The 14171-nt window shown below is 38.3% G+C and overlaps 1 protein-coding gene across 1 annotated transcript in view; it reads left to right on the top strand.

Moving 5' to 3' along the window:
• The window catches only part of LOC139132260 (neurobeachin-like), a 240835-nt gene that overhangs the window by 94935 nt on the left and 131729 nt on the right, over window positions 1–14171 (top strand). Inside the window, 12 exon segments of the mRNA XM_070698649.1 lie at window positions 477–645; window positions 1093–1235; window positions 1927–2024; window positions 2433–2525; window positions 4879–4987; window positions 5787–5868; window positions 6267–6390; window positions 6799–6991; window positions 7633–8103; window positions 8227–9164; window positions 12197–12350; window positions 13227–13407. Coding sequence (XP_070554750.1) covers window positions 477–645; window positions 1093–1235; window positions 1927–2024; window positions 2433–2525; window positions 4879–4987; window positions 5787–5868; window positions 6267–6390; window positions 6799–6991; window positions 7633–8103; window positions 8227–9164; window positions 12197–12350; window positions 13227–13407 — 2755 coding nt within the window.

Raw genomic sequence — 14171 nt, 5'->3', positions numbered from 1 at the left:
GTAGTGAAGGTTACCTTGGTAATGATGATAACAATGGTGAGAATGTCAGAGAAGGAGATAAAATTGTCAACAATAACGATGATATATAGACTAATCAATCCATCAAGCTTGAAGCCTCAGCAGTCTTGAAGTCCAAATTGAAGAAACAAGATCTCTAACAATAACACTGATGAGTGTTTTTGTAGAAAGGATGCTTTTGAGAATGTATGTGTAGGTGATAATGATGACGTTGTTGTCAATAGTGATGATGGCGATGATAATTATGATGATGATGATGGTGATGATGATGATGATGATGACAACGATGATGACGATGACAATGATGATGACAATTATAATTATAATGATGATGACAGTCGGATGACAAGAATGACACTGTTGATAGCAGTTGTAGATACCTATGAACAAGAATTGACTTTGGAAGTAAATGAGAGAAGATAAAAACTAGCACTAATGAGGTATTGTTTCTTTGTCAGGTCCAAATGGCATTGTACACATACCTTGCCACAGAGTTTATTAGTCAGACGGCCATATTTACCAACATCCGCAGAGTTAGCACAGTATTACAATTGATGCATGCATTGAAGTATTACTATTGGATTGTAAACCCTGAGGATAGATCGGGTATCACACCAAAGGGCCTTGGTAAGTTCAGTGCATAATTTGTTGTCTGTGCTGTTGTGTACCTTTTAATGTGGTCTTTCTGATTGTGAAAGGAGAATCCATGATGTGAGAGATTCTTACTCCCGTAGCAAGCCCATCAAAGTATTTAAAGTGATTCTATTTTGAAAATGCCATATGCATACATGTATCTCATGAACATAAGATATATACAGTCAGTGTCCAAAATTTAAAAAAGCATATTATTGTAAATCACAAACACGAGAAAGATTAACCTGCAATTGGTGCAGAATGTGAACAGCTCTGACCACACAGTCAAGCTCCATGCAGAAAAGCAAAACCAACAAAAATTGTTTTAATTCCTGGCTATGTCTGGTACTCATTACTGTTTTTTGCAACAAGCAGCTGATTTTTATGAATGATATACTGGTGATTTTAATAATTCGTGTCACATATTCTTTTCACTCACAGATGGAACAAGGCCATGTCGTGAAGAGTTGCGACAGCTGAGGGCGCTGTTGCTTTTGATGGTGAAACAACTGATACTGAAAGATAGAAACACAAATGATGAAGAGCTGCAGAGTTTGCTCAACTATCTCGTCACCATACATGAGGTATCCATGACAACAGTCTTGTCTCATCCACATGCCGTTTGGCTTGAAACATGCGTAATCTACTTTTTAGCTCCGCTGTCAGCGACGCGGAGCTTATCAAATAGGTTGATTATATTGTTATGGGTTTGAAACAGTTCTCATCACTTCATTTTAATAGAGACATACAGGGTGCATATTGTAAGCAAACAGTACTGTCAAATATTCTGCTATGAAAATATCATATTTTCTTTCTCAAAGGAAATGATCTTGAAGTTTAATCAAGACTGGAAATAGATTCTAATGTTACAGTGTGTCTCCATGGTGATTATACATATCTTGCAAACAGCCTGACTTCTCTGTTGATTTGCTTTTTAAATTATCCACTATTAATTATGGATTTTGCCTGTAGTTGTTTGCAGAGATCTGCTGTAATCTGGAAAATATTCGTAATTCTAATGATAATATTGATTATTTATATGTTGTAGGTAGATATCATTGCTGATGGCGATGATGTCGTTTGCAATGAATTTAATGATGACGTTATGATAGTGCTTGTGTAACTTTTAATTGCTATCATAAAAATGGCCATGATATACCGGTACTTGATCAGTAAAGATTTCTTCAGGCTGTTTTTAGTGATTCTCATCGTAAGGGATGTACGTGGACAATTTCAGATGTTCGTATTCTTTTTATATTTATGTTATCTTGACAGGATGAAAACTTGAGAGATGTGCTTCAAATGCTGCTTTCACTGATGGCTGAACATGGCAATACGATGGTGCCAGCATTTGATAAGAAAAATGGAATCAGGTCAGAGAGAGGATTTTATGTTCAGTATTGAGAAAATTGTCATTGGGTTTGTGTAACGTTTGACTGTAACGATAGTCAATTCATTGTATTTTAGAACCTGTGATGTTAGGTACGGTCAGCTGAACCCATTACAGATAGACTGTAGCGTCACAACACATGCATGTATACCAATGACTATACAAATATCCAATTATCACTTTCTTGTATGTGACTGCTAAAATTGACATTGTTTGTGACAAATATTCTTGTAAAATATTGAGTGCCAGGAAAATCTCACCATGTTGTTTACTGTTCATCTCATTCCCTGTAAATATGTCCACAATCTGCATGGATAAGAATGTGTTTTGGCCGTACCATTGTTGAGTAGAGTTACTTATAGCTGTCTTTTTCAATGTTCCATTTATGCAGGGTGATTTACAAGCTGTTAGCATCCAAAGATGAGATTATCCGAGTGATGGCCATGAAGACGCTTGCATTCTTCCTTGGGAAAATGCCACAAAAGTAAGGCACAGTGCTTTCAAAGGGACAAACTGCCTACTCTCCTTCATTGTTTGTCTAATTTTGTTCAGTGTGACTTGTTAGTCCCCGCGGACGAAGTCCGGCGGGGACTTATAGATTGGGTCCCGTCTGTGCGTCCGTCCGTCCGTCCGTCCGTCCGTCCGTCCGTCATCAACAGTTTCTCAGACACTGCTGAACCAATTTCGTTCAAACTCGGCACAAAGGCATAGCACTATGACCTACAGATGCACGTCGATTTATTTTGTGATACGATCCAATATGGCCACGAGGCGGCCATTTTGTTGCGATTTTTCATGTCTTTGGACCATAACTCAAACATCCTTGAACAGATTCTGTTCAAACTTGGCACAAAGGCATAACACTATGGCTTTTATATCCATGTAAAATTATATCACGATACGATCCAATATGGGCGCGAGGCGGCCATTTTGTTGTGATTTTTCATGTCTTTGGACCATAACTCAGACATCCTTGAACATATTCTGTTCAACCTTGGCACAAAGGCATAACACTATGGCCTACATGTGCATGTCAAATTATTTTGCGATACGATCCAACATGGCCGCGAGGCGGCCATTTTGTTTGCGATTTTTTCATGTCTTTGAACCATAACTCAAATATCCTTGAACCGATTCTGTTCAAACTTTGCACAAAGGCATAACACTATGGCCTACATATGCTTGTCAAATTATATTGCGATACGATCCAATATGGGCGTGAGGCGGCCATTTTGTTGGGATCTTTCATGTTTTTGGATCATAACTCAGACATCCTTGAACAGATTCTGTTAAAACTTGGCACAAAGGCATAACACTATGGCCTTCATGTGCATGTAAAATTATTTTGGGATACGATCCAATATGGGCGTGAGGCAGCCATTTTGTTGCGATTTTTCATGTCTTTGGACCATAACTCAGACATCCTTGAACCGATTCTGTTCAAATTTGGCACAAAAGCAAAACATTATGCCCTTCATATGAACGCCACTTTATTTCATGATATGATCCAATATGGCCGACAGGCGTCCATTTTTTTGCGATTTTCTCATGTCTCTGAACCATAACTCAAACATCCTTGAACTGATTTTGTTCAAACTTGGCACAAAGGCAAAGCACTATGGCATACATATGCATGTATCAATTAACCTTGCGATAGGATCCAATATGGCTGCAGAACTGCCATTTTGTTGGAATTTTGCATGTCTTTGAAGCATAATTCAAAGGTTTTTTAACCCATTTTGTCCAAACTTGGCACAAAGATCAAGCACTATGGCACACATACATGTATACATGTCAATTTACTTCGTGACATGTTCCAATATGGCTGCCAGATTGTCATTTTTGGATTTTTTCATGTCTTTGAGGCTTAATCATATGCAAATATTCCTTATCCAATGTTGTTGAGACTTGGTACAAAGATAAAGTACTATGGCATACTTATGCATGTCTACTAATTTTGTGCTACGATCCATATGGTCAATAGACAGCCATTTGATTTCAATTTTATAAACATAGGTCACTGTCCTTCAATGGACTGATTTTGTTTAAACGTGATATAGCTGCATTCTTGTGCACATTAATTTGTTTCATTATATGATCCAAAATGGCTGATTACAACAACATACCCGATCCCATACCATTTCGAAAATTCCACCAAACCATGTGTATAGACTATAGTATGTGCTGTCAGGACACTAGAGGCAGTGAGGGCATCGTTATGTGTGATGTAATCAAAAGTTCCTTTAGTGGTCAACACCGGCAGAGATGAGTCTTTTATTGAACGTTCCTCAGATTACTTTATTATGCAAGTCACAGGCCTGATGCACCCGTTGCATCAATGTCATTCCACAGCTACCTAAAGAGATTATAACAAAATGACAAGCGGGGACTGTGTCATCAACGATGACTTGTTCTATTGTACAATTTCCTCTGTCGGAAAATGCTGACTCATCAACTTCCAGCAAACATACCACAATTAGAAAAGAAATGTCATGTGACTTTTGCAAAGTATTTGAAGTATTTGAAATGTGAGAAAGTGAAGTAAAAGCCATGTGGATCATCAGAAATGGATGTGTTATGAACTACAAATTCAAAGAAAATACTTGACTGCATGTGTTGAAGATAAATATTAAAGAAAATGATAACAGGAAGCCAATATACAAATGTTTACAATGATGTATTGTAACTCTATGATATGATTTTGCCAGTTTTATTTTGGAGTACTATATTTGATGAGCAGGTCTTATAGCTTTACAAACTACAGGAACAAGTCGATAACTTTAAAAAAGCTGTTGAGTTTTAAAATCTCCATGTGAGATAATTGTTTGTACTTTTAGACGTAAACTGGACATCATGTACAGCCATAGTTTATACTCTCTGCTCGGTGAAAGACTGTCACTCAACAACAACGTACTGACAGTCATGTCATACAGTTCACTCTTTGAGGTAAGTTTACAAGTTTAGGATTTCAGTTTGTTACCTGCAGGCAGAAAGTAAATCTGTTGCTCCAAATGTCGCTGACACAGTGAATCAAGCCTTCCAGTTCATCTTACCAAGATATATGGCAGTGAGCTTTGTGCATTGATCTGACTACATTCAGCATTTTTTAATTAAGGTAGTACGCGCCTCGAACATGAAACACTTAAACTCTTACTCAAACTTTCCTCAGTGATACTTTCAACAATTCGCTTACCAAATCAAGAATTAAAATCAGGGGTCACCATGCAAATTTTGGTACTAGAGAAACAAATTACTGATATTTACTGATATTTGAAATTCAAAATGGCTGCCATCTTTGTGTTAACTCTATGGAGAAAAATAAAAGTTTCAATTTTCAAAAAACTAAGAAGTTTAGAATTTTTCCTTCTCAAAGAGCTTTAAAATAAGCCACTACAATTAGTATGTCATACAAGAATTGTCACAGTATAGGAGTCTGAATCACTCAGACGCATTCTACATGTACCTTAACATGTTACAGTATTATTTTAGACATCAAAACATAATATTTTAGTTTCCTGTTAACTCGGATACTTGAAGTTAGAGTGTGATACCGATTTTGTATGAATGTTGTAACAGAAATGATTTGTAAATGAATTCTTACATCATCTATTGTTCTTCTTGGGACAATTTTTTCATTGAGTAACTGATTAAATTGATTTCCCTGTTCACAATGTGGTCATATGTGGCATGTCGAGTGTGGAAGATTGTCTACATAAGTAAACTCTGTCTCTCTGTTTCTTGTTAGATATTGACAGAGAGAGTGACGACACAAATTATCCAGGGCAAACATGCAGACATTGATAAAACCTACAGAGTCATGAACCCTGGTAAGACATTATTAATTCTTTTGAATTTTATTAAGTCACTGTATTGGTATATGTTTGGTTTTGTCAGTGACCTAGTCCCCGCCAAATATTTGTCAAATTAACTTTCTGTGCTCAATTCATCCACTGGCATTGATGGTAGAGGAGAAGCTAAACTGAGTGCTCGTCGGACATCCTGATATGCAGCATCATTGACCAACTGACAAAGAATGGCAAAGACTACAGACAAAAGCTTGCAATTTGTGTGTCCATCTCTTCTTGGTCTGCCTTTTTTTCTGGTTATCACTAAGATTACTTTGAATTTTTTGTGTCCAAACATGACGTACAAGGAAACAGGACAAAAAATATGTGGTACAATGTTCATCAAATTTTTGCTGCATGTATGATTTTTCACTTTGTAGGTTTATTCCAAGTGGTTGCTAAGTTGATTCGACAGTCACCACAGAGTGATGCCACACTGGAGGTCAGGAAACTATTTCTGTCAGATATGATATTACTGTTCAACCACAGCAGAGAAAACAGGAGGTGAGTCGGAAAATGATAGGTTTTTAACAACCGTGAAAACCTTGGCAAAAAGTCATTTGATACCATAAATGACTTTTGTCGTGATAACATACATTGGGAATAGAAATCATATCAATTTAAATGACAAGATGGTTAGCACCATCTCTTTTGATTTTTGTTCAGAAAATTACTGCATTCAAGTACAGAAAACCAGTAATACTAGTATTTTGAGAACTTTTGTTTTATTTGTGACATTTTTAGGCATCTTCCATCAAAACAGTCGATGCGATTTGCTCAGCTTATACCCTTTCCTCTCAATCTTAGAATAACCACTGTGTAGCAAACAATGGATTTGAACCAAATTTTGCCATTCAAAAGGGGTGGAATCTTTCACTGGTTCATTTTTGTGTGATTTTTTTCTGCCTGTAGAATTTTACTGCAGTGTTCAGTATGGCAGGATTGGATGCTGGGACTGGCGTACATCTATCCCAAGAAAGACGATGAAAAGAAAGTAACAGAGATGGTGTACTCTCTGCTCAGAATGCTGTTACATCATGCCATGAAATATGAATGGGGAGGATGGAGAGTCTGGGTTGATACACTGGCTATCATACATTCTAAGGTAATTTGAAAATTCCAAAATGAAATATTGATGTGGTTACAGTGATCACAGTCATTAAATATCAGTGTTCCAACATGGCTACACTTGTCATTATACATGGTAATGTAGCAAGAAATCTGAATCTGAAAACTGACGTAATATTTAATATTGAACTTGAAGTTAAAGGGACAAAGTCGCCCATTTTTCATAAAGTTTGTTTGATACGAGATACTTCTTATATTGTTTGACATGTTGAAAGGTACTGAATGAATGGGTGACCATGCATATATTCAACCCCGGTTTTAGACAAATTAAATGAAACATCGCGAAAATGAATTATTGGTCATTTTCGCGATGGTTTTACGTATCGTGTCTAAAACCGGGGTTGAATACATATTCATGGTCACCCATTCATTCAGTATCTTTCAACATGTCAAACAATATAAGTAGTATCTTGTATCAAACAAAATTTACGAAAAATGGGCGACTTTGTCCCTTTAAGCTCCAAATTACAGTTGGTACATGTATGATTACAGTGTTTTTGCGATTTCCAGGGTTTACTGTTTCCCATTTTCAAGATGTTCAGAGTTTAGAGATTTGAGGTTACCCAAGAAAGGATGTTAAAATGCTGCAACTACATGTATTCTTTACACCTCAAACAGGTTTCCTTTGAAGATCACAAGGTACAACTGGCCAAGATCTATGAACAGTATCAAAAGCAACAGAACAGTAGACCGCCGTTTGTTGCCAACAGTGTTTCAGCAGCAGTGACTGCCCAGGCCAATGAGGAAATCTCTGAAGACACCTCAGTCAGCACCCTGGCATTGATGGCCGGCGGAGACTTGGAATGTGTCATGGTGGAAGACGAACCAAAGAAAGATGCAGAAGGAAACGATGTAGGAACTGCATCATCTGCTGCCGTGGCAACGACGGAGGCTCCAAAGACCAGGGAAGAAGAAGTGAAGGAATTTCTGGACAGCGTCATCGATCAGGTGGTGGAGAAAGTGAACGCCTTTCAGAATGATGCAAGCAAGAGAAGCCCCACCGTGATCAAAGAGAGAGAGGCTGAGAGAGATGCCATGGAGACGACAGAGAAAGAGACAAAGGTGCAGGAAGATGTGGATGAGGGAGAACAATGAGAATGTTGAGAATCAAGCTGAAGTTGTGGAGGTGGTCAGTGAAAAGGATGAACCCTCTGAAAAGACAATTGAAGAAACAGAGGATGCTGTACCAGATGAAGGATCCAATGAAACTAAGGAGGAATCTACAGAAGAAGGTGTGAAGGAAGAGACACCACAGATCATAGTGAAAGTAAAGAATTGGATCAGAGTGATGGAACTGAAGACAAAAAAGATCCTTCAGAGGCAGAGTCAGTTGAATCAAAGTCTGTTTCCGTGGATGCAGAAGAGAAGAGAGAGGATGAGGGTGATGTAAAGGATGCCGCAGATGAGACACAAAAGGATGAAAGTGGCAAAGAGGAGGAGACCACAGTAGAATCTCAGAAATCTGAAACTGATCTAGGTGATTCAGAGACAGGGAAAGATGAAGAGAGAATAGCAACAGAAGCAAGTGTTACCGAGGAGATGGCGGAGGATCTTGAGAAACAGCAGAGCAGTGAAAGTACTGGGAATGAGACAGAGACAACAGCCAGCAGTGGCAAGGAAGATGGCACCACTGCCACCACAGAGGGCGATCACAGCGAAGCATCCCTATCACAGGAGAGTATGGACACAGGTAGCCACGAGACAACCCCAACAAAGTCAATGTCAACTTCACAGAGTGAGAGTATTACAGAAGTAAGCAGCCCAACTGGCAGCTCTAACGCATCACAGAGCAGCAGTGCAGTGGAGAGTGCCACCGCCTCGCAGAGCTCCAGCACATCACAGACGCCCAGTCAGGCTGCATCTCTCAGCCCTTCCTACTCACAGAGCCCAGAAGGGTCCCAGAGCCCAACGTCTTCACAGAGCGTCAGGTCAGAGCAGGGTACCCAGACGGCCAATAGCTATCTCCAGAGGGCGTACTTGCAGCCTGGTGCCCGGCCCAGGACAGGTGGTGTACATCCTACACAACATTTCAGCCCAGGCCCTCACAGGGTACCTTACAGAATACCAGAGTTTGGCTGGTCTCACATGCACCAAAGACTTATGTCTGATTTATTGTTTGCCATAGAAACTGACATACAGGTCTGGAGAAGGTATGTGTGATTCCCCAATTTCAGGCATCAGCTTGTTTACTTGTTTATTTTTGTGCAACTCTGTTTTATTCTATTTCAATATTGACTCTCCACAGAGGCGTAAGAGGAAAGGGGTTTAAAGTGGCACTCCCATTTGGTAACATTTTTAAAACACATTTTTTTAGTGCCAACGGTCGATATTTGACGTGGCGACTGCACGCGGATCGCGAGATATCGATAAAAACATGTCTTCAAAAAAGTAAAAGTTTGAATTCCGGTGGCCCACCTAAATTCAGCTTCCGAACATCGAACGTTCGGCACTGGGGCCATTTTCAACTAAGCTATGGAGTACGAGTCTACACTGACGCTGCTGTACGCCACAGTACCACTTGCCTCGGTGATTGGTCATGCCCCGTGGGAGAAAGCTGAGTCTTACTGACTTGGTGATAAAACGAAAAAACAATTTTTGCTGATTCCACCAGAATTCGCATAGGTGACTAGCCCAGTTACGTGCGGTTGATACATAGCGGCCACCGCGTGGTATGCATAGACGCATACCACGCGCGCGGCGTACTGTGTGGCAGACGACAAAATGTAGTCATCGGAGGCGGCTAATATTTAACACGTATACACTTATGTATATGTGGTATTGGTTAAAAATATAATACAACTGATTTAGAATAATGACAACGACAAAGCTAAGAAGAAGTTTTCAAAAACTGACCTGTGGTAAAAGCATAATGCTGTATATAAAGTCTTCGCAGTGGGAGGTAAAATTGCGTCGTTCGAACTTATTATGGACTCCCTAGAATATCGTCAATCAGCACAACAACAGACCTTCGGTGGATTTCGCGTCATAATCAGAAACGATCGTAAAACTTCGGGATGTGAAAAATACACTCGGGAAATGACATGTTTTTAGCTACTATAGACTATAGTCTATAGAAGCTATTGGGATGGGTATCCGTCCGGCGTCCGTCGTCAGTCTGTATGTATGTATGTATGTATGTCCGTTTGTGAGGCGTCCGTCCACTCAAATATCTTGAGAACCGCAGTACTTACTGATTTGATATTTGTTGTGTAGATGAAAAATATGATTTTGAGAAACTATTTTTTTTAATTTTTTGATATTGTTGAAAATAGGCAAATTAATGCCAAAAAAGGTGTTTTTGGTAAAAAATCTTCTTCTTCATAACCGCTGGTCAGACAGCTTTGTTATTTGGTATACAGGTCCCTAGGGATAACCCAACTTAGATTTGTTCAAATTGTAATGAAATATGCAAATATGTACTTTTAAGGAATTTTTTTGTCATTTTTGGTCAAAATTCGATTTACATTGTAATTACATTGTAATTCTTGTACTGTATAAACCCTATCAATTCACCCAGGAAAAAATAATTAATATGATTTTAAATAATTGAATTAATTAGGAAATCATCAAAGCCAAAATAATTTTAGTGTGGAATTATCAGAAAGTTCACCTTTTTTTGACAGTTCATAGTGAAATGCTTACCATCTTGGAGGATTAAAACATGTAAAGGCAACTTTCCTGAATCCCAACTTTGATATATTCTGAACCACCATTTATGTTATCTAAAAGAAATTGCTCATAATAGTTTGTCATGATAGGGTGGTCAAATAAATAGAGATAGAGAAAGTTCTAATTTCCATTTATGGTTGACTTGGTAAGGATAAAATAAGATTACTTTTTGAGGAAAAAATAGAGTGGTCAATTAAAAGAGTGGTCAAAGTGATAGGGTTTTATGGTAAAGCTGGGCTGTAAGATTCCTTGTGCTATTTATAGCAATTATGCAATCTGTGTAAACAGTGCAATGAAAGTGTAACATGATTCCTTATAATGCTTTTGATGACCTTGAACTTCTTAAGTTACAAACATTTGTCTCTTCAGTGTACTTTCTCTGAGTATGTACAGTCTCAACTTATTCAACAGAACTTACTTACAATGTTAATTTGAAAGTTAAAATGTGCTTGGTTAATAGGATGAAAATAAAAGATAACCAGCTCAAGATTCTTTATAACCTGACAGATATGCTGTTTTATTATGACGTAAATCTTGATTTAAGCAAGTCTTGTTTACTTTAATTAGAATGTAATTAACTCTCGTTTATTTGCTATTATAGACTAATATAGTCTGATGAAATATGCAAATCTGTATTTTTACGGAATTTTTTTCCATTTTTGGTCAGGCCATCCTGAAATGAGCTATCAAAGATATCCACCTTCTTCATCAATACATGTGTCACAAAAGGTTATTCTCTACATAACACAGCAGAGCTCTGTCAACTGTTGAGTCGCTTGTTTTTTCAAAACCGCTGGTCAGACAGCTTTAATATTTGGTTTACAGGTCCCTAGGATGACCTTAGTGAGATAATTTCATACAGTCAGGAAATACTTAATTTTGTATCCATGTCTATAGTAGCTTCAGGGACTTTGGCCCTATGTTTATCGATATCTCGTGATCCGCGCGCAGTCGCCACGTCAAATATCGACCGTTGGCATTAAAAAAATGTGTTTTAAAAATGTTACCAAGTGGGAGTGCCACTTTAAAATGTGACAGTGTCGAGTTGGTAGTCTTGTCATTATTCTTGGTCACATATTTCTTGGTCAAATATCAACTTTGTGATCAATGTGAGGAGTTTTGAACTCAATCCTGTTGAACAATCTTACTTTCCAGTTCACAGTCAAAAGCCAGCAAACCATCAAGCTAACTTGTGCATTACATTTATTTAGTGCTTTAATTCTAATTCTCTAAGAAGCAGCTTATCTGCTAACACACCAGTATACATGTATAAGCAAAGTTACCATGAACATATAGAGTTTATCATTTACATTGTAACGACACATGAACTTCAATTCACTGTAGGATGGTATACTCCCAGAGTATCTTGAATGGTGAACACTTAACTCTCCTAGAATTTTAAGATAAAATTGATGTTACCTATTTTACTATGCTCAGTTACACTATAGCGTCATTAAGTACATGTATGTTGTGCTGTCTCATACAAAACTCATTTGTCTTTGTTCTTTTTCAGCCAAAACACAAAGACTGTGATTGATTGCGTCAACTCGAGTGAGAATATCATCTTTGTCCAGAATGTCACTCAGATGGTATCACAAGTGTCGGACAATCTCATCTATTCTTGCGGTGGTATCCTGCCTTTGCTGTCATCTGCCACATCTAGAACTGTGAGTAGAGAATGATGGGTTGTGATGATATAGTGTTAGTGTTTTAAATAGCAATAACCATGTCTTTAGTTGTAACTCTTGACAGTGTGGGCATCACATGTAGAAGCATGAGTAAAGAGTTTGGGGTAGTGATGAAAATGTATTAGTGACTGAGAAAGGCATACAAGTTGTTATGTCTAGAGTTGTCATTCTTGCCTGGGGGTATTGTTGAAGATACCTGGTTACTACCGTGCCCCATTCACATCATAATGTATCACATGTATAATACCATAGTTTAGAATAGTATTAAATTTCGAAAAGTTCACATGCATATACCTTTTACCATGTTAGTCCAAGATTATACCAACATGTTCACGTGATGAATATTAACCATACCGTATATGGTAAATTATTTTCAAAAAGACGTTGAACAGAATATGTTAATCTTTGCGCTTTTTTGTGATTATATGCATCAAAAAAACATTAAATGTGCATAAGACACCCACTTGTATGAAGTTCAGAGCACAAATAAATTGGACTGTAGGTATAGAGAGACTTTTGATTGACTTTCTTGGAAGATATCAAAGAAATTCAGATTTATGAGGGGCACCATCATACTAAGTGAATGTACGTGTACATTTGTAAACTTTGAGGACAGCTACACAGAGCTGTGGTCATAGCCTCATTTGGATGGAAAAAAGTACAACAGATGGGAAAAAACCCCAAATGTACAACACTTACTAAAGTTCCCTGACCGCACATACTGACATTTAGTCATGTTCTGTTGTTTATTACATTGTCCATGCCAATGAAATAGCAATGGTAGATAGTTGTCTATTTACAAGACTGACGTCTTTGAAATAATTGTTCATTTTCGTCTTGTTGTTTACCTGACAGAGTGATCCCGATGTCATAGAACCAACCCAAGGCATGCCACTGGAAGTAGGCATCTCATTCATACATCGCATCATGAATCTAGTGGATGTACTGGTCTTTGCTAGCAATCAGAGTTTTGCCGAGCTAGAAGCAGAGAAAAGCATGTCACAAGGAGGGATACTACGGCAGTGTTTGAGATTAGGTGAGATTATCAGATATTTATTGACAATGGTGGCCAACAGAATGATTGAAGAAGACTCGAATTCACATATATCTGTTTTGTCACATATGTGTGCAGGGTTTTATTATAGGTACAGTAAACGGTGATTGTGCCTCCCTTGCCGCATTGACAAGGGGGAGGGGATGGGGGGGTTAGGTCATTTAGGAGAGTTGAAGTCTACCTGTGTTCGCGCTGCCCATTCGCCACGTTCGCAAATGCGAATTGAAATCAACAGTGGCGAAAAAAAATCGATCCTAATTCGCCACAGTGGCGAAACTGATTTTTGTTTAAAAAATATGGCACACAAAGAAAGAACAGGGCTTTTTTTAGTCTTTTGTTGATCTGCGCTTCTCTCTCGGCGATTCGCGAAAAAACCTATATCCACTTCTGTATTGTTGTGTTCTCTCCAACATACGCTATTCCAATCGAGCCAAGTCTCGCGAGAGATTTGACGTCAATTTGTCTACTGTCGCGAGAATTGAAACTTTAGACATACGCAATCGAGCCCTAGTCTCGCGATAAATTTGACGTCATTTTGTCTAGTGTACAGCAGACATAGGGAACTCTCGTGAGAATTGAAACTTTTGCTACATATAGCAGACGTACGCATTTGTTATGGCGGAAAAAAAGAAACGTCGTCTGGCGGGTACCAGCAGTAGTTTTAGGCCAATTTCGTCGTACTTTGGAGGAAATGGCAAATTTGAGAAGGAAAAAGGCTGTGAATCGCCAAGTGGAAAAAAATCTCC

This window comes from Ptychodera flava, chromosome 4 (assembly GCF_041260155.1).
Source record: "Ptychodera flava strain L36383 chromosome 4, AS_Pfla_20210202, whole genome shotgun sequence".
NCBI classification, from domain to species: domain Eukaryota; kingdom Metazoa; phylum Hemichordata; class Enteropneusta; family Ptychoderidae; genus Ptychodera; species Ptychodera flava.
Note: the sequence above shows the minus strand (reverse complement) of the source record. Positions and strands in the feature narration are given on the sequence as shown.